At 52.6% G+C, this 20853-nt stretch overlaps 2 protein-coding genes and 1 long non-coding RNA gene across 9 annotated transcripts in view; 2 read left to right on the top strand and 1 right to left on the bottom strand.

Moving 5' to 3' along the window:
• STK10 (serine/threonine kinase 10) overlaps positions 1-12826 on the top strand; it is a 48225-nt gene extending 35399 nt beyond the window's left edge. For both annotated transcript variants that reach the window (XM_080554731.1, XM_080554732.1), the window contains 11 exons: positions 242-802; positions 4594-4724; positions 6052-6175; positions 7370-7549; positions 7784-7876; positions 8039-8168; positions 8578-8702; positions 9063-9251; positions 9517-9642; positions 9889-10002; positions 10113-12826. In XM_080554731.1, the coding sequence (XP_080410857.1) occupies positions 242-802; positions 4594-4724; positions 6052-6175; positions 7370-7549; positions 7784-7876; positions 8039-8168; positions 8578-8702; positions 9063-9251; positions 9517-9642; positions 9889-10002; positions 10113-10253 (1914 nt within the window). In that variant the 3' untranslated portion in view covers positions 10254-12826. The remainder of the gene's footprint in view (positions 1-241; positions 803-4593; positions 4725-6051; positions 6176-7369; positions 7550-7783; positions 7877-8038; positions 8169-8577; positions 8703-9062; positions 9252-9516; positions 9643-9888; positions 10003-10112) is intronic.
• A 341-nt stretch (positions 12827-13167) lies between these two features.
• Positions 13168-16538, bottom strand: LOC308177447. Its single transcript, XR_013939121.1, has 2 exons — positions 15120-16538; positions 13168-15004 (listed from the first exon to the last, which is right to left on the bottom strand). It is a non-coding gene; the product is annotated as an uncharacterized lncRNA (long non-coding RNA).
• A 2116-nt stretch (positions 16539-18654) lies between these two features.
• The window catches only part of SH3PXD2B (SH3 and PX domains 2B), a 76715-nt gene continuing 74516 nt past the window's right edge, over positions 18655-20853 (top strand). For 2 of the 6 annotated variants that reach the window (XM_080554725.1, XM_080554723.1), the window contains exon 1: positions 18655-18900. In XM_080554725.1, the coding sequence (XP_080410851.1) occupies positions 18829-18900 (72 nt within the window). In that variant the 5' untranslated portion in view covers positions 18655-18828. The remainder of the gene's footprint in view (positions 18901-20853) is intronic. The other 4 variants (XM_080554730.1, XM_080554726.1, XM_080554724.1 and 1 more) reach the window with 3 other exon arrangements.

Raw genomic sequence — 20853 nt, 5'->3', positions numbered from 1 at the left:
TTAAGTGCTTGTATTTCTCAGACCTCCTCCACCATTCTCTTTCCTTCCAGCCAGTGTCTGGAGCGCTTCAGACTGGAGAAAGGCATCAGTATCCCAGGGCATATGTCCCAGCAGGGAAGATTTCTTCCCAGTAACTCTAGCTGTGGATGACTTTGCTCTGAAGCACAGTGACTTACAGCTCTAGTAGTTGTGTTAAAGGCTTGGTGCAAAACCCAACATCTTCCCCTCATTGTCTTTTCAGCCACCTGGAAAGCACAAGAGGGACCCCTCTGAAGTGAGCCAGCTGAGCTTTGATGGGGAGAAGCCTCCAGACTCTTCCTCGCCCAAGACAGTTAACGGCCCTGTGGGGACTGGCAAGGAGACAGCAAATGGACAGGGTGACAAAGCCTCAGATGAAGGGCTAAGCAGTGACAATGACAAACTGGTGAACAACCATTCCACGAAAACCATTGTCAGCTCTGCTCCTTCTGGCCCAGAGGATGGGAAAGCCACCTCGGGCAAACTGGACGTCATCTCGCAGCCCGGACAGCTGGGAAATTCAGCAGAGGGGGACAAGAAGCCCAAGTCTGGCAGCAGGGAGCGGAGCAGCATCGCGGACCGGCCGGAGAGCAGCCACCTGGAGAACTTCACAGAGGAGAAACTCACCAACGGGAGCTTGGATTCCTCAGCTCCGATCCCTGGCAGCCGGTCCAAAGGGGATTCAGATTCTGGCAGCACTTCGGCCTCAGAAAGCATGGACCTCACCATCTCCCTGTCTGCCGACCTGTCCCTCAACAGAGAGAGTGGTTCCATCTCCCTGAAGGTGAGACTGGTGGGCAGGGGGTGTAGAGAAGAAAGGGCAGCAAGTCCATGGTAAATGCTGGGTGTTCTTTTTCACCAAGTTCTTGACATTCAGATCCTTTCCTTGAGAGGCTGAGCACATGCATGCATCAGCCATAGTCCAGGAAAGTCCTTCCTGAGAAAGCAGAATGCTTTTCTGGAAGATTTTTACTCTAGATATTTAGATTTTTACTCTTTGCAGGAGGAGAAAGTAAGTTGCCCCTAGTCTTCCATGTGTCTGGATTAGGAGCATGTACAGTAGGAGAGCACAGAGGCTGGATGACAGCAGAGGGTCTAGGAACCTCGCCTTTAACCCCTGAGCACGATGCTAAAGGTGCCCCAGGTGCACCGTGGTGCAGAGTGCTGTTCGGTGGGATAGCCTTGCAGAGATGGTCAGTGAAAGGCTCGTGGCAGTGCTGGGTTAAGCTGTGCCATGGGCACATGGTGGCATGTCTTGAAAGGGAGGAGAAGCTCTCAGTGGAGCTGTTGCATGTCTTTTGCTGTCCCAGGCCGTTGAAATCTAATGAAAGTCCAGTGCTTTGAGGCTACTTGTAGGTCCTGGAGAAATCTGAAGGAGCTGTGCCACTTGCCTGACTTGTGCAGTCATACACAGTATGAGCAAGCCCAAGTATGAAACCCAAAATGTCACTTCCTAAACTTTATATGTTGCCCATCATTCCCTGCTCTTTCCTAGAACATCTAACCCAAGGAGAAAGCTTATTTGGGCTGGTGGCTTTCTCGGTTTTTGCAACCTGCTGTACATCTGGCCTGGTTTGTGTCAGCAGCGATTTGCGTGAAGACCTCCCAGGCTTTTTGGCTTTTGCAAAGGCTTTCTGGAGGCTAGGAATGCTTGTGAGCCAGAGCCAGCAAGGTCAGCATGGCTTAGATGAAGAGGCAAAATAATTCGAATGATATTTGCTGAGCTTCAGGGGAAGAAACGTAGGCAACTTGAGGGGGCAGAGCATGTGTTGCAATTGCCTGCATGAGTGATAGCTTTCCAGCACAGAAACGTGCCCAAATACCATTCTTGGCAAAACTGACCTCCCCTCCTCTCTGCTGCTGTGAGCAGGAGAGCTGGCATCCCCTGCAGAGCCCACACTCACTGTGGATCTGCTAAGGAGGGCGGTGTGACACTCTTGCATAGCCGTTCACCTCTCCATGCTGTCTTTCCTGTGCCACCCAGTCTCCTCGAGGCCAGCCACGGATGCATGTGGTGCCACACGTGTAATTGCTCTCCCCAGTTGGTCCCCTAGAAGGGGAAATGGATTGTTTCAGTTTTTAAAGGGAGTAAATCTCCAAAGAGATGGTCGTGTTAGATGACAGTTTGATTTGACCCAGAGAGAGACGATGCTCACAACAGACTAAATCACATCTCCAAGCAAGGCTTCCAAGCAGAGCTGTTCTCCAGACGTGATGCTGCTGGAGGGCCCTGGGTGCCCTGGTGGTGCCTCTGCTTTGCTCAATGAGCTGTTAGTGCATGGAGAGTACAGGCTGTGCTGCTCCCTCCTCACCTGGCAGCAGTTTCAGTGCTCTCCATTCCTCTTGAGTTTGTCTGTGGCTGAATTCCTCTTCCTCCCATCTGCTGGGGACCGCCCCAGGCTGGGATGTTTTGTGATTTCCAGGGGCTGCTGTTTACAGTTGAAGGAAATAGCTGTGCTTATTTATTTACTTGGGGTGAAGGAGAGTTCTCTTGCTGCCTCCCCTGGCTTGTCCACACAGACTATCCCCAGGCTTAGCGTTGTGGATGTAGACTCCCCTGCTCTGCCCCTGCTAGTGCTTCTGGTGATGCTGGGTTATGTGCACAGGGTGCCAGGCAGGTTGCAGCCAGAGAAGGGACAACAAAGAGTTAAACCACATTCTGTTTGTGAACATCAACTGTTACAAGACTTTTATCACAGGCTAAACTGCAAAGTTAATATCACTGTTTCATTACCGGGTTCCTTTTCCAGTTGTTTATAATTTAGTCAAAAAGAAAGCAAAAATTCCACCAGAAAGTATTCAGATCTTGTTTTAGAAAAATCAAGGATAGAAATCTACAGGTGAGTCTGGGAGGCTGCAGCTGGCAGAGAAAGCAGTCAGAAATGGGATGCAGGTAGAAGGAGACAGATAGGGTTTTGAAAAGGTAAAGCAAACGTTCTCAGATAGAACTGTTTGTGGGAGGAGATCCTCATTTTGAGTACGTAGTTTGAATTTTTGCCCAGGTGGGTACTGCTTGGACCTGCTGAATGTTGGCATTTTTCTCACCCTGGAAATGCCGGGTTTTGGCCGGCTATTTTAATTCAGTTTCCAGGCAGTAAGAGTCTTAGTGACCTAAGCTGATCTCATACAAGCCTTTTTGCACCAATTTCTCTGTGTTGGTTTAACTGCTAATATACTGCTACGTCGTTATACAGTGGGCAAGTCGTGTGGCCTCGGTGTTTCTCTGGCTCCTTGTCCTGGCTTGGTTGGGGTAGAGTTAATTTTCTTTGTAGTAGTTCATAGGGTGCTAAGTTTTGGATTTGTAATGAAAATAGCACTGATAACATCCCCATGTTTTCAGTTGTTGCTGAGCAGTGCTCGCACCAAGCCAAGGACTTTTCAGCTTCTCATATCACCCTGCCAGGGAGGAGCACTAGGAGCTGGGAGGGGACGGAGCCAGGACAGCTGACCCAGGCTGGCCAAAGGGATACCCCATAACATATAGGATGCCATGCTCAGAGATAAGGCTGTGGGGAGTTAGCAGGGGGGCTGCCATTGTTCAGGGACTGGCTGGGCATCGGTCGGCTGGTGGTGAGCAATTGCGTTGTGCATCGCTTGTTTTTTCCTTCAGTTGTGGGGGTTCTGTTTTCTTTTTTCTTTTTTTTTTTCTTTTCCTTTCTTATTAAACTGTCTTTATCTCAACGCACTCGTTTCCTAACTTCTACCCTTCTGGTTCTCTTCCCCGCTTCCAGCTGGGGGTGTGTGTGAACAAGCAGCTGTGTGGTGCTGGGCTGCTCGCTGGGGTTAAGCCACAGCACTCCTCCATTTGCTGGAAGCTCTCTGGGGGCTTGCTTTGACCACTGCAGGCTCGTGGGAAAGTCTTGTGCCGTGTTCTCTATCTGTAACGGCCATCAGCATAAGAATGAGAGGATCTGGGGGAGTCTTGGCCCATTCTACCCCTGCGCATTCCGTGTAGGACTGTGATTCAAGTCGTTTGTGCCCCTATTATTTTTGTCAGAGCAGCCGAGTCCCTGGTCACAGTCCTTCAGCCTGGCTGCGGATGCAGAGCGAGGCAGGCTTGCTCACTTTCCCCTACTCCAGTGGAAACAAGCCTGGACTGTGCTTTGGGGAGGTTGCCGTAAGGGGCTCGGAGCTGCTTGTGATTAGCGAGGTATTGTAATGAGGGCCAGAGGGACAGGCGTGCAGAGATGTTGGGCTGGGTTGGCTCCTCTCCCCATAGCTGTGTCTGCGGCTGCAGCCTGATGCGGAGGCCTTGGCTGCCCTGCACCTGTGGGTCAGATGGCCCAGGGGACTTAAAAGGAAACATTGCAAACACCGCATTGTGTGGATTTCTGGGAACTGCAGTTTTGCAGGGTGGAAATCACACCTCACTCCATCATGCAGCAAAGTCTGCACGATTTGAACAGCACCTCCAGATCTGCTGATGATATTTGCTTTGATGCAGTTTCCCTGCTTGCATTTGCTCTTTATCAACAAGAACACCAAAATTGCTCTGAGACCTCCAGCTGTATGCCCCGAGCAGCAAGCTGGGGAGCTGCTTCATGGCCTCTTTCTTTCCTCCTTTGCCAAACTCAGGATTCCCGGATGCACAACAAGACGCTGAAACGCACCCGCAAGTTTGTGGTGGATGGAGTGGAGGTCAGTGTCACCACCTCGAAGATCATCAGCGAGGATGAGAAGAAGGATGAAGAGATGAGATTTCTCAGGCAAGTTGGCCACCAGTGTGGAAGGGAGGGCAGGGCAACCCACTGGGCAGTGTATTCTTCTCCACAAGCAAATCCAGGAGCAACCTAAAGTCCTCATGTTTCCTGCCTTGGTCCAACTTGGACAAGACAAGTGTCCAGTGTGGACATCACTTCCTTTAGTCTTCTCTTAGTAGTATTTGTGCCAGGCAGGGGGCTCGCTGTACTGTCTCAGCTGAGCTCTATTCCCATGAAGACAGCATCCCTGAAAAAAGAATCCTTCCTTCTGATGGTGCCTGCTCCATTTGCAAGGAGGAAGAAGGGACAGAGAGGCTGGGGTTGGAAAGTATCAGGTCCCTGAGCATCTTTTGGGAAAAGTGGCTGTTCTACTGGGGCTACCTAGTGGGCATGGTGAACTCTCCTGGTGTCTTGTTTTGCACTTAGGAGCCTTGCTTCTGAGTTTTTGGAACACACCAAGGCATCGATTTGAAAGTGAAATTAGAAGAGAGCCCATCCTATTGAGCCAATTGATTTAGTGGGGCTTGAGTTTGTTTTGAGAGAAGAAATTGTTCCGAAGTGGTTTTCCCAATAGGGCCCCCAGAGAGTTGCACTGCAGTGTGTAGCATTAATGCACAGCAGCAGTGGTGATCCTGCGCAGGGAAACTGCTGCTGCTTTTCCTTTTGAGTGGTACGTCGCTGGCTTCCAGCTTGGTTGGGGCACAAGCTCAGGAAACAGGCTCAAACACAACCTCCTGACCGAGCAGAGGCTCCCTTTCACCAGCTATGAAGCTGGGGGACTCAGTGGGAGGAGTGACACAACACCTTGGGAGATAGGTCACAATTTGGGAAAACTGCCCTTTCTGCCCCTCTGGGTGTGAGCACAATCGGATACGGAGCGGGGGAGCCAGGCCAGGGCAATGCCAGCTTGGCCTGAGCTGTGTTTTGAAGACCAGCGTGCACTAATCTTTATGGCAGAAGGGATATTTTGGATCCTGACTGGAGGGAATTGCCTTGCAGCATCACTTTAGGAGCTTTGTCAAGGCTTGTTGGAGAAGGCTCGAATGCTAACAGGCCTTACCTGTGAAAACTGACAGCATGCCAACAGTTAATGTAATTAGCACCCTGCTTCCTTGTGGTGGGCTGGTGTTGCAGAGCCCAACAGCACATCCCTCAGTTGGCATTTACCTCCTGTCTATGCTCAAAGCAACTGAGTGCTAAGGGATGCCCGTGCAGTTTTCCCTCATTCCTGCAGTGCTCTTGTTATTGATTCTGCCATCTCCGCTCAGGCACGCAGCTCTGACCTCGTCTGACCTCATTTCTCTCTCCCCTTCCCTTTTATAACCCTCTACAGGCGCCAGGAGCTGCGGGAGCTGCGTCTCCTTCAGAAGGAGGAGCACCGAAACCAGGCCCAGCTCAACAGCAAGCACCAGCTGCAGCTGGAGCAGATGCTCAGGCGCTTTGAGCAAGAAATGACGGTACGTAGGCAGGGGAAGCTGCCGGCTGCCATTCGGTTTGATTTCTCTGCAGATGCCCTGCAAGCCCCATCACAGGGCAGTGCTGTCTGGGTTGTGGCAAGCCTGGGGCGTCTTCTTGGGGTGGAGCAAAACAGCTGAGAAGCCCCTTTGGGATCCGAGGGACAGGATGCATTTGCTGGGGACAGAGCCTTGTGTGGGTGTTAAGTGCTTAGGGAGCACTGATTGCCACTGCAGGGTGTAGCAGGAAAAAAGTTGTTCAGGACTTTCCCTCTTCAGCGATCTTTTCTTGTATGTCCCTTCCTACCTACTGTGAGAAGCAGTACTGTTGTGTTTAACAGAAAAAAAACCCTTCAAATAAGAAAGTGATGTGGTTAGAGTGCGAGAGCAGAAAAACTGGCAAGTCTTTGAGTATAAACTGACTAAAGATAAACTTGGTTGGCTTATTTAGTTTCTCGGTGGGCAGCTTACATTGAAGTAGAATGATTTTATAGGTAAATCCTTTTAAAGCTTTCATGAGCCATCTTCTAAATACCCCTTTATTAATTCACCTAGCTTGTCCGTCTGATAACCCCGTCCTGCAGCAGGCTGGGAGGCATCATTCATTCATGTGCTCTGTTATATTTCTGAAGTCTTGACGTGCCACGTCTGTAAATTTCCATCTTAGCCAGTCTCTTCTCATTTGTGAGAAATTATTCACCATGCAGTGTGATGTGCGAAAGCTCCACATGTGCTTCTTTTACCACTTACCTGTGGCAGTTTGCAATCCAGTCCTACTGATACCAGTGCTCTCTGTCCCTGCTGCTCGCAGATATCAGGCACAAGTGCGCCGTCGGAACACAGTACCCTCAAATGTGAAAATTCTTGTCTGCAGAGAAAGAAGTGTTATGCTTGAGCTCCACTGCCTGCTAATATTTGCTCAGGGCTGTGGGTCCCAGTGGGATGTTACAGAACAGGACTTAAGCAAGGAAAAAGTGTTGAAATGCATCGGCACTAGAACAAATTCAGAAATGCTTCGTGCTCACACTAGAGCTGGCTTGTACTTCATGCGTCATTCTTTGGAAATTTCTTTCCTCTGTATTCAGTAAAAAGGCTCGATTCATGCTAGGACAACCACCCCACTTAAAAAAAAAAATACAATTTTGTAAGAAAACAAAGCTCAGAGGAGACTGAGGTTGACCTCTCCTTCCCATACAGGCAAAGAAGAAGTTCTACGACACTGAACTGGAGAACCTCGAGCGGCAGCAGAAGCAGCAGATTGAGAAGATGGAACAGGATCACTCACTGCGCCGGCGGGAGGAGGCCAAGCGCATTCGCTTAGAGCAGGAACGGGACCATGTAAAATTCATGGAGCAGCTGAAGCAGATGAAGAAGGAGGTAAGTGGGGTAGGATGGAGGAATCGTGGTCTCCTGCATCTGTTTCTTCCAGGAAAGCATCAGCCATTGTCCATAGCAGATCTTGAGGGGGAAGCAGGTGGCATTTTAGCAGGAAGCTCTTGCTTTTCTTTGGTATATTTGGGTTTTTCCTGAGGTTCTGCTGTTTAGCAACATTAGGTTGGGTTTTTCTTGGCCTAAATTACCTGCTGATAAATCTCCTCTTCCTCTCCGAAGGTCAAGAATGAGGTTGAAAAGATGCCACGGCAACAGCGCAAGGAGAACATGAAGGTGAAGATGGATGACTTTGCCCAAAAAAAGCAAATCATGGTAAGGCGGAGAGAATATTGCCACGACTCAGAGACTGGATAGGGCAGAGCAGACTGAAGCATCCTTCTCCCTTGAGGGACTGGTAGTCTGTAAATTACCACCAGATGCTTTTCAGGTTCCAGTAGGAGGAGGGCTCATGGTGCTATTGCTGTTTCCTTCCAGGAACAGGATTTTTTGGCCAAGCAGAAGGAAGACCTGGAGCTAGCCATGAAGAATATAACTGCCCAGAACAAAAAAGAGATCTGCGACAAGGAGCGCGAGTGCCTCAACAAAAAGCAGCAGCTCATGAGAGGTGGGTGGCAAAGGCTGAAGAGGAAGAAAGCAAATGCTGTGACGATGGGCTTATCCACTGCTGGCTCTTCCCACGCAACAGATGCTGCGGCAGAGTTGCAAGCTGGCAGGATAGGATTTAGAAAAAACAGCCCTGCCAGATCCTGTCTAAATGTTTAACAATAATAATACTTAGCATCTTAATCTTCAGAGTGCTTTACAAATATGAACCAATTAGGCTTCGTAATTACGAGAATGATTCTCTGATATGGTTTGCAACCAATTTCTCTTGGAAAACAGGTGGTGAACAGTCACACTCCACATCTGCTGTGCTGCTCCCGTGTGTAGGGACCACTCGTGCTTGGGATGCTGCGTGTGACCGAGCTGGTAGGCTTGGGTGGGTTTTCTCCTGACTCTTCTCCCTTCCTCAGACCGGGAGGCGTGCATCTGGGATCTTGAAGAGCATCAGCAACAGGAGAAGCACCAGCTTGTCAAGCAGCAGCTAAAGGACCAGTATTTCCTCCAGAGGCACGAGTTGCTCCGCAAGCATGAGAAGGTGAGGAGTTAGCTCCTTCCTATGCCGGTGCCAGGTGCTGCTCGGCTGGGTGCAGGGGTGTCCCTAAAAACATCCCTTTTAGGATTTAAATGAGGGTGGAGAATGGGCTAAGTGTTGAGGGACTTGGTCAAAGTTAGTCCAAAGGGATCACAATAACACTGGGGTCAGCATACTTGCTTGGGCTGTATATTCTGTGCTGCCTGCATTTAACATCCAAGAAGCAGCTGTGAATTTGGGGGGCTTTTCTGGAAACTTCTCACTGTCCGTTATGGGGTTTGGTGGATTCCCACAGCACTGAGTGAAGGTTGGCACACCTGATGTGTGTCTCCTGCTCTGATGCCTTGTCCTGTGCCGTTGCAGGAAAGGGAGCAAATGCAGCGATACAACCAGCGCATGGTAGAGCAAATGAAGGTTCGGCAACAGCAGGAGAAGGCCCGGCTGCCCAAAATCCAGCGGAGTGAAGGGAAGACACGCATGGCCATGTACAAGAAGAGCCTTCACATCCACTCCAGTGGGAGCGCATCCGAGCAGCGGGAGAAGATAAAACAGGTCAGGCCGTGCAGAGGACACCAGGGCTGAGGCTTGGCTTGGGGGTACAGTTACTTCTCTGAGGAAGGGAAGTTGGAAAGAAGCCACCGTTCCCAAATTTCTAACCCACTGCAGGGAGACAGAGGTCTTTGCTTTTGCGAGTAGCACTGGGGAGCATCATCAGGGCTTTTCTTTTCCTTCTTATGTAGTAGTACAAGTTGACTGGTCTCTTAACTGGCTTCAAGGAAGCGATGCTTACACACTCTTCTGCTTTCTTCTCTTCCAGTTTGCTCAGCAGGAAGAGAAGAGGCAAAAGGCAGAGCGGCTGCACCAGCAGCAGAAGCATGAGACACAGATGAAGGACATGCTAGCCCAGTGCGAGAGCAACACGAACGAGCTCCAGCAGCTGCAGGTACCCATGCCTCCTGGTTTGGCCTCTCAGGGGTGCAGCAAAGTCCTGGCCATTGTCAGAAGTGGCTGCAGAGAACTAGAACTGGCATCCTCGGCTCTGCCTCAGAGGCTTTTGTGGCCGTGTCTTGACATGCCCTGGAGCTCAGAGCTCTGAATGCCTCTGGCTGATTGATGCACGGCTGGCCGGAGCACAGGACTTAGAGTCCCAGCTCCTTAATGAGTGTTTTGTTTTGCGGTCTGTGTTTAGAATGAAAAGTGTCACCTGTTGATTGAACACGAAACCCAGAAGCTGAAGTCCCTGGACGAGAACCACAACCAGCACATGAAGGAGTGGCGGGACAAGCTGAGGCCGCGGAAGAAGGTATGGCCTCCCCTGTGGTGTCCTGCTTGGCTGGTCGGGGGGGACAAAGTCCATAAATCGAGTACAACGCCAAACACATCTCTTGTTGCATGTGTTCCCTTCTGCTTCAGGCCCTGGAGGATGAGCTGAACCAGAAGAAGCGTGAGCAGGAGATGTTCTTCAAGCTGAGCGAGGAGGCAGATGAACAGACCCCCGCATCCCCAACCAAACACGCCAAGTTCATCCCGTTCAGCTCCACAGAGAGCTCCTAACCCCCAGGTGGCAGCTGGCAGGCCCCCAGCTGGTACTTGCCGTGCCCTCCTGGGCTGCAGGGGGGCCTCTCGGACTTGGAAGACCCTCCTGGCAGCCTCTGCTCACGACATCACCCGCCTGTCCCCTCGCTCTGTCTGGGAGAAACGTGGCCTCTGTCCTTCACGTGGGGTGCTGGCGGGAAGGTTTGGCTTTTCCAGAGGCTGGCCCGCTCAGCGAGGAGGCTGGGAGGGCTGTTTCTGTGGTTGTACTGGCACCGTTAGCTGAACGCATTGCCTTGGACGTGAGCCTGGTGCTCACCAGGCCCGTCAGCTCGGGCTGGAGCAGTAACAGCCCCGAGCAGGAGGAGCGGGCAGGCCCTCACGCACCCAGCCCACGGCCAGCAGCCTCTCCTCACGGCTGCTCCTTCTCCTCCTGGTCCTCCATAAACAGCTGGCCTGGGGCAAAGCAGCTTTGGTGGTGTCTTATGCTAACCTTGGCCTTGTGGCCCCCCGCACTCGCCTTATTTGTATCTACTGTGGCTTTCTTGTGCTCAAGGGAGACAGCGATTTGGATTTTTTTTTTCCTTTTAGCAGGGAGGGTTGGGTTCCTTTTTTCCTCGTGCTCCTAGTACAGACTGTGCAGGCCTTTGTCTCTTACAGAAGAGTACGTGCTTGTGCGGACGGGGAGGTTTGGAATGGCGTCCAGTCCTGCGGTGACACCACGAGGTGTTGGTCACAGCCACGTGCCTTTAGTCAGTGAAGGGCAGAAGGGTGTCATTGCCACAGCCCTCACGGTCACACAGGTGTTTGAGATATTTTTTTAAGTGCCTTGTATGTGGGCAGGTAGGTCAGCCACTCTGCAGTCAGGGTTACAGGGTGGAATAAAGGATTCTTGGAGCAAGGGAAGGGGAGATGCAGACAGGTCACGGTGGCTCGTTACCTTCAGCATTGCTTTCTCCACTGATGTTTCATCTTCTCATGAAGTGCCAGTTTCCTGGGTGACTCTCCGGGCTTTCAGCTTAGGGTCAGGCTGCGGTGACAGGGCAGCGGCAGGTCCAGCCCTCCATCCTCTCTGCTCCCTGGCGATGTGTCTCGGCTGGGCTGCCGTTCTTTCCCCACCTGCACCATGCACTGCTTGGCTGAGCTCCTGGGCAGGTCCCAGAGCATGGACCTGGGTAAGGGGACAGAGACCTCACTGGGCAGCACCCTCCTTATGCAATGGCAGTGACCAATGGGTATGTGGTAGCACTTAAGTTTTTCTCTCTTTGATCTCCAGACAATTGTTAAATGCCTGCTACCCTAGCAAAATGAAATATCACTTTAAAAAAAAATAATATATATATATATTTTAAAATCTCACATGTAGGTTCAGAGACATATTGGCATTTCAAGAAAAGGTGGTATGTGACGTGCTACACTTCTAGGTGCCTAGCTGAAGGAGTCAGTCCCCAGGTCTCTAGCACCTCTTTATCTGAGGAGTGCATTCACCACCATTTAGAGTTCATAATACATATTAATAAGCTTCCTGCAAACTAGCAAGACTACATCCATTTGGGCCATTCCAAGTTTCTTCTGAATCCACACCATTATTATCTTTATTAACAAACATAGCCTAGACAGAGTTCTAAGGGCTGGGCCCCTTTGCCCGCAGACTGCTTAGTGGCTTTTCAGTAACTGGCCTGTCCTAGGGAGACTGTCTGTCCCGTCTCCAAAAACACTGACTGTGCCTTTCAGATATAATGACAGCACCAGTTGGGAGCTAACATAAAAACGAATGAATGCAGGGGTGATCCTGAACCAGGACAATGTGCTGGTTTCAGCCTTTTAGCTGCAATAGAAATGTGTGATAGCAGCCCCCGAGGTTTTGTTCCCTGTCCTGTTGGGGTCAGCTGGAGCTGTTCCATGAAATGGTTGTTGTTGCAGAAATCAGTACCCAGGGCCTGGCCTTTCATGTGTTGTGCGTGACTAGTGGAAGGATGTCTTGCAGCATACTGTACCTGCAGCATAATGTACCTGGTCTCGCTGAAGGGGGTTGCAGCTTCTCTGACTGCCTTCTTGCACCAGCCCAGGAGCATCAGTTCTCTCTGGATGTTGTGCAGCCATGAGAATGTATGGAGGATATTTCTGGGGGCTTTTAAAGGGCTGATGTAAGTACTCACAAGGTGAATCGGTTGTCCCCTCCTCCAGTCCACCTTACTTGCAGCCTCGAGCTAGCAACATAGTTTTGCTTTTGCTAACAGAGGGTGGGAATGGTTTTGTCCCCTGCCCTTTGCCTGTTCTCAGCTCCTTTTCCAGGTGTGTTGGGGCTCTAACACCAAACCCTTCTCCTAGAAGGGGGCAGGGGAGCACGTCTTATGATTGTCATGTTTACAGGGTGCTTATTTTTCCCCCTTGAAAAAGAGGATGTCTTGACGTTTCCTGTTCAGAAGTAACCATGAATAAATCCAACTTATTTTTGAGGGGAGGTGGGGTGCCATTTTTAAAAATGTGGCTTTGAATAAAAGTGTTTTTTTTTTTTTAATATTTTGTAAAATGTCTCTAGTGGGGTGACCACTGATGTATAGAGCCTTCTAATAAAGTAACAGACTGAGAAACCCAGGCATGTGTCTGCTTTCCCGCATGATTGCTGGCTGTGGCCTCAGATCAGCACAGTTTTGCTTTTACAGTCTGGGTTTTGCTGACTTACGGAAAGCTCCAGAGCCAGTTCTGGCATGTGAACCATGCAAGGCTGAAATTCCAGTTCATTAAAATGCAGCTAGTTGTTTCAGAAACACTTCTGCTGGGTGCTGCAGCTTACTGACGGTAACATCTTTGCTCCGAAGCTGGAACTGTGGCAGACCCGAGTCAGGCAGCACTTCCTTGTGTTAGAACAGTGCTCGGGTGCCTCCGCTTGGCGAAGGGGGAGTATTGCATCCAGTTGTCTGGAGAGTGCAAATTGTTTATGCATGACTTTTTTCCTTTTTTTTTTTTTTTCCTTTTTTTGATGAGGTTGTCTGGCTTTAGCAGAAGATACCAGACAAATGCCTCAGTTCCCATGCTTTTTTGGGACAAGGATGTCCTAGGGCTGCCTCACTGTCTCCTCCCCACTATGTCCTGCTGCTCTTGCTGAGGTTTTGCTTGGATCTGGGGCCGTGTCATGAGACCAAGATGCAAACCTCGTCTTCCCATCAGTGCAGGGGGGACGCCTCTCCTTGCTCCCCCAGGCTGCTCAGAAAAGGTCCCACCGCTTCTGTAACCAGCCCCAGGGCTTGTGTGGTCTTTGTTTGCTGCTTGGAGATTTTTACCTGCAGGTTTAGTTATTTCTTTCACGTAGATGCCTTGCACCAAGCAGGGACATGCACTGTACAACAACAGCTTTGAAAGGTACTGGTGCAATTGCTGTGATTTTTTCCCCCTTGTTTTTGGAAAGTTGCTCCAGAACCTACCAATTTCTGCCATGCTGGAAGTGACCTTGCTACCTGGGTCCACCCTGGTTACATAAAAGTGCAGGCTGGGAGTCCAAAGGGGAGGTGGTGAAAGGCAGAGGGAGCTGCTGGTGCAAACCAGCTGGCTGGGGGGGGTTAACTGGGCGGCACTGCAGTGAGAGAAGGATGAGAGCAAGGTGCCTGTCTCCTTGCTCTGTGAGATAGTAAGAGAGGAACTAGCTGAGGACACAGAATTAACCACCTCTTTCATTTACCTGTGCCAGGACTGCACCACCCCCTGGGGCACACTGGTCAAAAATGGTCTCCCCCAGTGTATCCCCAGGAGCTCAGGGGAGTATTTAACTTCATCTGCACGGCCTTGGCAGTGCCTGGGGGGAGCTTCAACTGCGAGGATACTTAATTTATAAATACGTGGAAAGTACTGTATATTCCAGAAATAACCACTATCTGTCACCTGCCCTGGTGGAACACTGAAAACAGACCAAAAGTGACAAATCTTTATTTATTTATTAAAAATAATAATAATAATAATAGATGACAGCCCTGAGAAGTATGTGGTGCTGCACAAGCCGTACTGTTCTCGGCTCTCCTCATTACCTTCTCTGTCCTGTCACATCCTCGCAGCTGCCCAGGGCCTTTCACAGCGTTCCTGCTGTGAAGGGGACGGCGATGCTCTCGGGGGGGGGGGGGAAGAAAAATCAGGGCATGCAGGGAGGGCCGTGGAGCCGGGCTTTGTGCCTCCGCTGCCCTCCTGCTGTCGCTGCATCCTCTCCCCATCCCTCGCTGCAGGAGCGCAGCTGGAGACGAGGGCTCCCTCCTCAAATCCTCTGCACCCCGCTATGCCGCGGGCCTTTGCGCGTTCTCCTGCTGCAGGGGGCAAGGTCTGGGGACAAGGTTTGGGGACAAGGTTAAACCTCCGGCCACCGTTCCCCTCTCGGGCACTAGGTGGCACGCACGCTGAGGCGGCCGCCCCGGCTGGCCCCTTCGCACAGCTTTAATCCTGGATGCAGAGATCGGTGTTTGCTCTGGCACACCTTTACCTTCATCTCTGCTTTTCCTTGGTGCTTCAGTACTTTGTCCCCAGCGTTGTCCTCGTGAAAACAGGGCAAGGACGGAGTCCCCCTGCACGGGCTCTGCTTCTCCCTGCTGTGAGACCTCTGTGCAGGAGGGCAGCACTCTGCCGCCAGGCTGGCTGCCTTCGGTGTCATCCGCACATGCAGCTGAACCTGGCAATATTGGGGTCAAACCAGTGGGAAATCGTTGCTGGAGGTGGCTGAGAACTGGTGCAAGACAGCCGTGGCAATACAGTGTGTAACCACTGCCTCGCTGTGCTCCAGCTGCAAAGACCTGCCCCGTAAAATATTGTGGTAAGAGCCCTGTTTTTGACTCGTCTTTGTCAGGGAGCTCAGGGAAGACAAATGAATTTGTTCCGTATGTGAGGAAGGATTAGGAGAATACTCACCGTTCTTAAATTAAGAAAGCAAGCAGAAATAGTGGACTGTCTGTGGCAGAAAGGCTGCAGGTGCTGTTTTCTCTGGGTGATTGTGGGGCACCATTTCTCATTCCACTACATTTCTGACACCTGCCAGACCCTGGGGACAGCCCAGCTGTGACCCAGCAGCAGGGAACAACTCATTTATCCCCAAACTCCCCCCAGTTCCACCTGTACCCTTGTACCACGTAACCTCAGTGTGGGAAGTGCTGCTGCCACATCCCTGCTGCTCCTGCAACCATACCAGAGGTGTGGGGCAAGCACGGGACTCCAGGGCCATCACAAGTGCCTTGATACACGACTGAGGAGCAGCAGAGACCCGGCCAAGGCTCTCCAGCTGGCTTCCTGGCATGCCTCCCACAGGAGGTGACCAGGTCAGCACACAAAGCCACGCTCTGTCTCCTCAACAGCTCTCATCAGACCTGTTAATTAAACACAGGAGCCGTTTGACAGCATCAGCTGCGATCAGTTCCAGCCTCTGCTTGTTCCTGGGTGCTCGGAAGTGATTGAGCCACGTACACTGTCTGTGTTCTTGGGGTCCAGGTGCGATGGAGTCACTTCAGCCCCCTCTAAGCAGATTACAGCCCTGGGGAAGTAATGCTGATGCTTAAGTGTTTCCGATTGATTTTGTGCAGTCCCTTGGCTCTCCGCCAGTGTCCATAAGCCTGGAGTGGGTTTGTCCTGAAATAATAACCTCTTGTGCGTAACAAGCTGGCTATCTCATACATGTGATTTATCCCAGATGTAAAGAAATGGCCCGACAGACCAGCAGCATGTTGCTGCACCCAGAGCAGTGCCCAGAAAGGAGCTGGGAGGGTGAAGGCAGGAAACCAGGGTCTGGGCCCTGGAGCAGGTGGGTCCGAGATGCCATGACAGCTCATTCACACCTTCTCCTTTTTGCTTTCAGTCTCATATATCTCCACAGGTGGATCTTGTGGCATTTGGGGACTGGATTTATCAGCAAGGGGATGCCAGTAGGTTTTGAGAAAGGGGAAGTGAGAGCAGAGCTTCCCCAGACAAAGCCTGACTGTGTCCCTGTGGGCTGCAGGGACTTGTTATCATGTTCTCTATTTGCTCTTTCCAGCCTTTTTTTTTCCTCTTTAATTCTGACTATTTTTTGCTAACCGGCCGTTTCCTGATGAGGAAAGCAGCAGGAACTAAGAACTCACTGCACGTGTGGTTTTATACTGGTGTTTACATTCACTGACATTCCTGGGCAAGCACAGACTGATCCTAGGGTTCGTGGTCGTGAGTGCAAGGGGTCTAGATGACTCTGTGTTGATGTACAGATGGACCGGGCAGCAAAACGATCAGCCTGGCTATGTTGTTTTCAGAGCACGAGGGATGTAGGGTCAGTCTGTGCACTCTGTAAAACCAAATTACCAGAATGCATGAGAGCAGCTATGCATACAGATGACCAGCAGCCCGAGCACCTTCCCTGCAGATGCCCGGCATCCAGCAGTCACTGCTAAACAGAACAAACCAGCACCTGAAGCAGGAGGGATGGCAGCTGTAGCATTTGTAACTCAATTGTCTCACTCAATTCCCATCACCTTGCAGTTTAACATCCATTGCGTTGTTTAGCAGGTTTCTGTGCTTCTTTTGTGTGTGTGTTTTTTCATGTCCAGTCACCTCCTGCTGTTTCCCCATGATCACCTTGCCCAGCCTTTCAGTCCTGAGCTCTTCAGGTAACATCCTCCTCCACCCGGCTCAGCTGCAGTGCCCTCAGCAGCTCCCTGTTTCTCTTCTAAGCACACAAAGACCAGTAATTATTTAATTCCTCTCTTACTCCCACTTTCTCCAGTGTTCCTCACCTCCTCACTATTAGTTTCTTCTCTTACCAACATTATACACAGCTTCTTTCAATGATTTTCTGGTCATCCTTTAGATTATTTATTTGCCCATCTAGCAGGGCTTTAAACCCAGTACAACTCTAGCTGCTTGTGCCTGCAAAATGCCACCCAAGTGATGAAAAGCTACAGTCCTGCCACATGTTGTCTGCCCTGGTGCTTCCCCAAGCTTTGACTCTTAAGTAGCACTCAGGGAGGGGAGCAATGTACAACTGATCCTTCTGTACCCCGTGGTGGCAGTCGGGCATGCCAGCAGGTGCCAGTGGTGTAGTTTCCCCTTCGCACAGCCTAGCATCCTTCTTGCAACCACCTCCTCTGCAGGGGCACAGAAGTCTTGCGCTCAACTGAGGGGAAAGAGTATGAAGATGAGAGCTCTGGGGGGGCAAGGGCGGTGATAAATCCCTGGCAACCTGCCTGCACCTCCCCGATTCTTCATGGTGGCGCGAACAAAGCTAACAGCATTAAAAAAAAAAAAAAGGGCCACATTTAAGGAGCTGCCAAGGAGTGAGATGAGTTGTTTATGATTAAATTAAATTCATATGAAAGCTAATGACCTGCCAGCATGAGTCTTGGGTAACTTTATAATGTAACTAAAAGCCCAACAGGGAAGAGGGCTGTGGTTATGCCACGTGTTGAGAAGCTGCTGGGAAGAAGCAGGCCAAGGGTGGTGCTGGTGCAGAGAAGCACCAGGTCGCTGCGTTGTCTTCTCCACTGTTCCAAGGGCATGGCCTGATGGAGTGGGGTGTGAGCAAGAAGTGGGGTGCAGTGGCTCAGCTCCCAGCTTCAGAGGGTACAGAGGTTGTCCTGGGTAAGGCCGTTCTGGTGACCCGATCATACCCACAGCCAACAAAGCCTCTATTTTCTACTCAATTCATTCCCCAAATGCCTTAGGGCTGATGCTGTTGGAAACCACGTCAGCAAAGCCTTGGGGGCAGTTCTTACGGGACAAGAGCAGGGTCAAGGATCAAACCCTGGGTGTGGAGCCCACACACGGGTCCCCCATGTCAGGCAGGAGGCGTCAGCCTGGACCCTCTTCTACCCTCTGCAGCTTCCTACGAAGGCAAACAGCAGCAGATAAGGCCAAAGAAGCCGTGCCCTCCTGGAGAAATGGCTAAGTTGCCCCTGACCAGCGCTGGACTGACTCTCGTGCTTTGACAGCATCTCGGGTTGCTCTTTTCAAAAGAGCAGAAGGGGAAAGAAAGAGGGCAGCCGCAGAGGACTTGCGCTGCCTCACACTCCTTTTTCCACACGTGTTATTAGGAAAAGCACCGCCCGTGGGCTGCCACGGCTTCTGCTTCCCAGCGCTGGACACGGGGAGCCGTTGAGCAGCAGGCCGCTGACCTTGGCGACTTACAGCGAAAAGCCCGGAGCGGCCGGTGCCGCCGCATCCCTGCGCTTCTCCCGTGTCGCACCCACGCCAGCTTTTTCCTTTTTCTTTTTTTTTTCCCCCCTGATTTGGGGGCAGGGGACGGCGTGGGGCGGACAGGCAGCAGCCGGCCGGGTGCCCCCCCGTGCCAGCTGCACCCTTAGCGGGGCGGACACGCGTGGAGGAGACGGACACGCGTGGGGCCGGCGGCCACGCTCGCCCCTTTAAGCGGGCGCTTGTAGGGCCGCCCCGCCGGCTGGGATAGGTCGGGGCGGGCCGGGGCCGCCTCCCGCCTCCGGCAGCGGGCGGGTGGCTGGGCTCGGCTCGGCTCGGCTCGGCACGGAACGGCACGGCTCGGCTCGGCTCGGCTGCGAGCTCCGGTCCCGGCTGCGTGCGCCTGTGCCTCCCCCAGCGCCACCGCTCCCCGCCGGGCCCCTGGCGCCGGGCTGCGAGGGGCAGAGGCATGCCCAGGAGGAGCATCGCGGAGGTGAAGGTGCTGGACGTGCAGAAGAGGCGCATCCCCAACAAGCACTATGTGAGTGGCACGGCTCGGCACGGCTCGGCTCGGCTCGGGGCGCACCCGGCACGGCCCTGGGCAAACAAAGGGCGGGCGCTGCCGGTCCCCGGGTTGCTCCGGGACGGTGGGAGGAAGAGGAGGAGGAGGAGGAGGAGGAGGGCAGCGCTGCTGGGGCTGTCCCGGTACCGGGACCCGTTCCCCACCCGGGCAAAGTGGGGGGAGAACGTGGGTAGGGACGTGCCAGGGGGTGCTGCCGGGACTGGGGCTGCTAGGGCAGCCTGCACCCCTGGAGTCACCCCCGGGAAGTGTCTCTGCCTTGGTGAGGGGCAGCGTTTGGGGGGGGAGTCAGGAACCTCTTGGCTGCGGGGTCCCCGCACAAGGACCCCCCCCGTTTCCATCCTCCTGCACCTGGGACGGTGCCGCTGTCCCCCGCCGAGATGGCTCCGTGCCCGCTGCACCCCTGCTGCCCCGCTGTCCTGGGGAGCACATTCCTGCACACTCCAGGGCATCTTCCCAGCAGCTGCGGGGCTGTCTTTTTCTCGAGTTTTTTATTATTGTTGTTGTTGTTATTTAGACTTTGGTGCGCTTCCAGGCATCCATGGAGACCTTGTGGGTGAATCTTGGCAGCAACTGTAAAACAAAGACCAAAATGTTCTCCCCGCCCCGTTCGCCTTAGACCGGGGTGACCCAGTGACACACTGCTCGTGTTGCATTTGGGTTACAAGGACGGGCTATGCGCTCGGCTGGAGTGCCTCGTGTCAGCGGAGCCAGGCAGCCTGAGCTCTGTGCAGATCAGGGTTTTTTTTTTTGGGTCCCCCCCAGCTGGCTTGTGGCGGTCAGCAACAGTCAGAGGAAAGCGAAAGAACAAGCTGGCTATAGCCAGGATTGAGGAGAGGGTAAACAGGGCCGATGTCCCCTCTTTGCACCCAGAGAAGCGCCTTAGCTCTGTGATGTGGTGGCCACCACCCAACCCCTTATCGCCCCTTCCTCCTCTCCTGCCTTGTCTGTGGTTTTATCAGCGTCTGGCCGAGCCTGGCCCCAGCTCCAGATGTGCCCCCTTCCTGCTCTGTCCACCCCAGCCTTACTCACCCTAGCTGGGCTGTGCATCAGGTCCGGAGGAACACGTACGTGAGGAGGTTTGATGAGTTGCGTGTGCTTGTGTTTGTCTTGGCCGATCTGTTGCTTCGCCCTCAGGTCCCGTAACGGGTGTGCTGGGGTTGCCTGGGGCTGCTCCTCCCTTTTCTCTTCTGGGCCTTTTTGTACTTTGCAGGGGCTGAGGGCACCTCACAGCCCTTGGGCTCCTGCTGTCCCTCCAGATCCGAGTCCCCACTGCTGGGAAATGCAACCCACGGGCTGGGCACCGTCCCGTTTGGGCACCATCCCTGCTCGCCTGCCAGGGTTCCCGCACAGCTCCGCAGCGGGGAGGCGGGTGGAGTTGGGCATAGCACAAATAATCCTATTGGGCTGGAAAATGGGGACAGCGGTGTTTATGAAGACGTATCGCTGGGTGGGTGCAGTGGGGCGGCAGCTCCCGCGGCCGGATCCTGAGCGTGCAGAGGAGACGGCGGAGAAGCGTCTGCACAGAGCTCATGACAGTCAGCTGTGCAGCTCGGCTGCTTGGCTGCCCGCTCCCTTCTCCACTGGCGGCTCGAGTCCTCTGCCTCTAATCTTTCCCTGTACTTGTCTTGGACCCAAACACGGCCATGCGAGCCAGGGCGGGCTGAGCCCGGGGAGGGGCAGGCAGCGGCCTCCCTGCAGCAGTGCTGGAGTAAACGGGAGCGCTCGCCTCGCTGGAGGGGATCGATAGGAACGAGGCAGATCCACAAAGCCAGTTAATTATATGGAATCAAAACCTTTTTTTTTTTTTTCTTTCCCCTTCCTCTGCAAAGAGAGGCAGAGGAGGGGCAGCAAATCCCGGCTGAGTCATCTCACTTTAGACTGTATCTGTTGGCAAACAGCAAAGCGAAGTCA

This window comes from Anser brachyrhynchus (assembly GCF_964034855.1).
Source record: "Anser brachyrhynchus genome assembly, chromosome: 14".
Classification (NCBI taxonomy): Eukaryota; Metazoa; Chordata; class Aves; order Anseriformes; family Anatidae; genus Anser; species Anser brachyrhynchus.
Note: the sequence above shows the minus strand (reverse complement) of the source record. Positions and strands in the feature narration are given on the sequence as shown.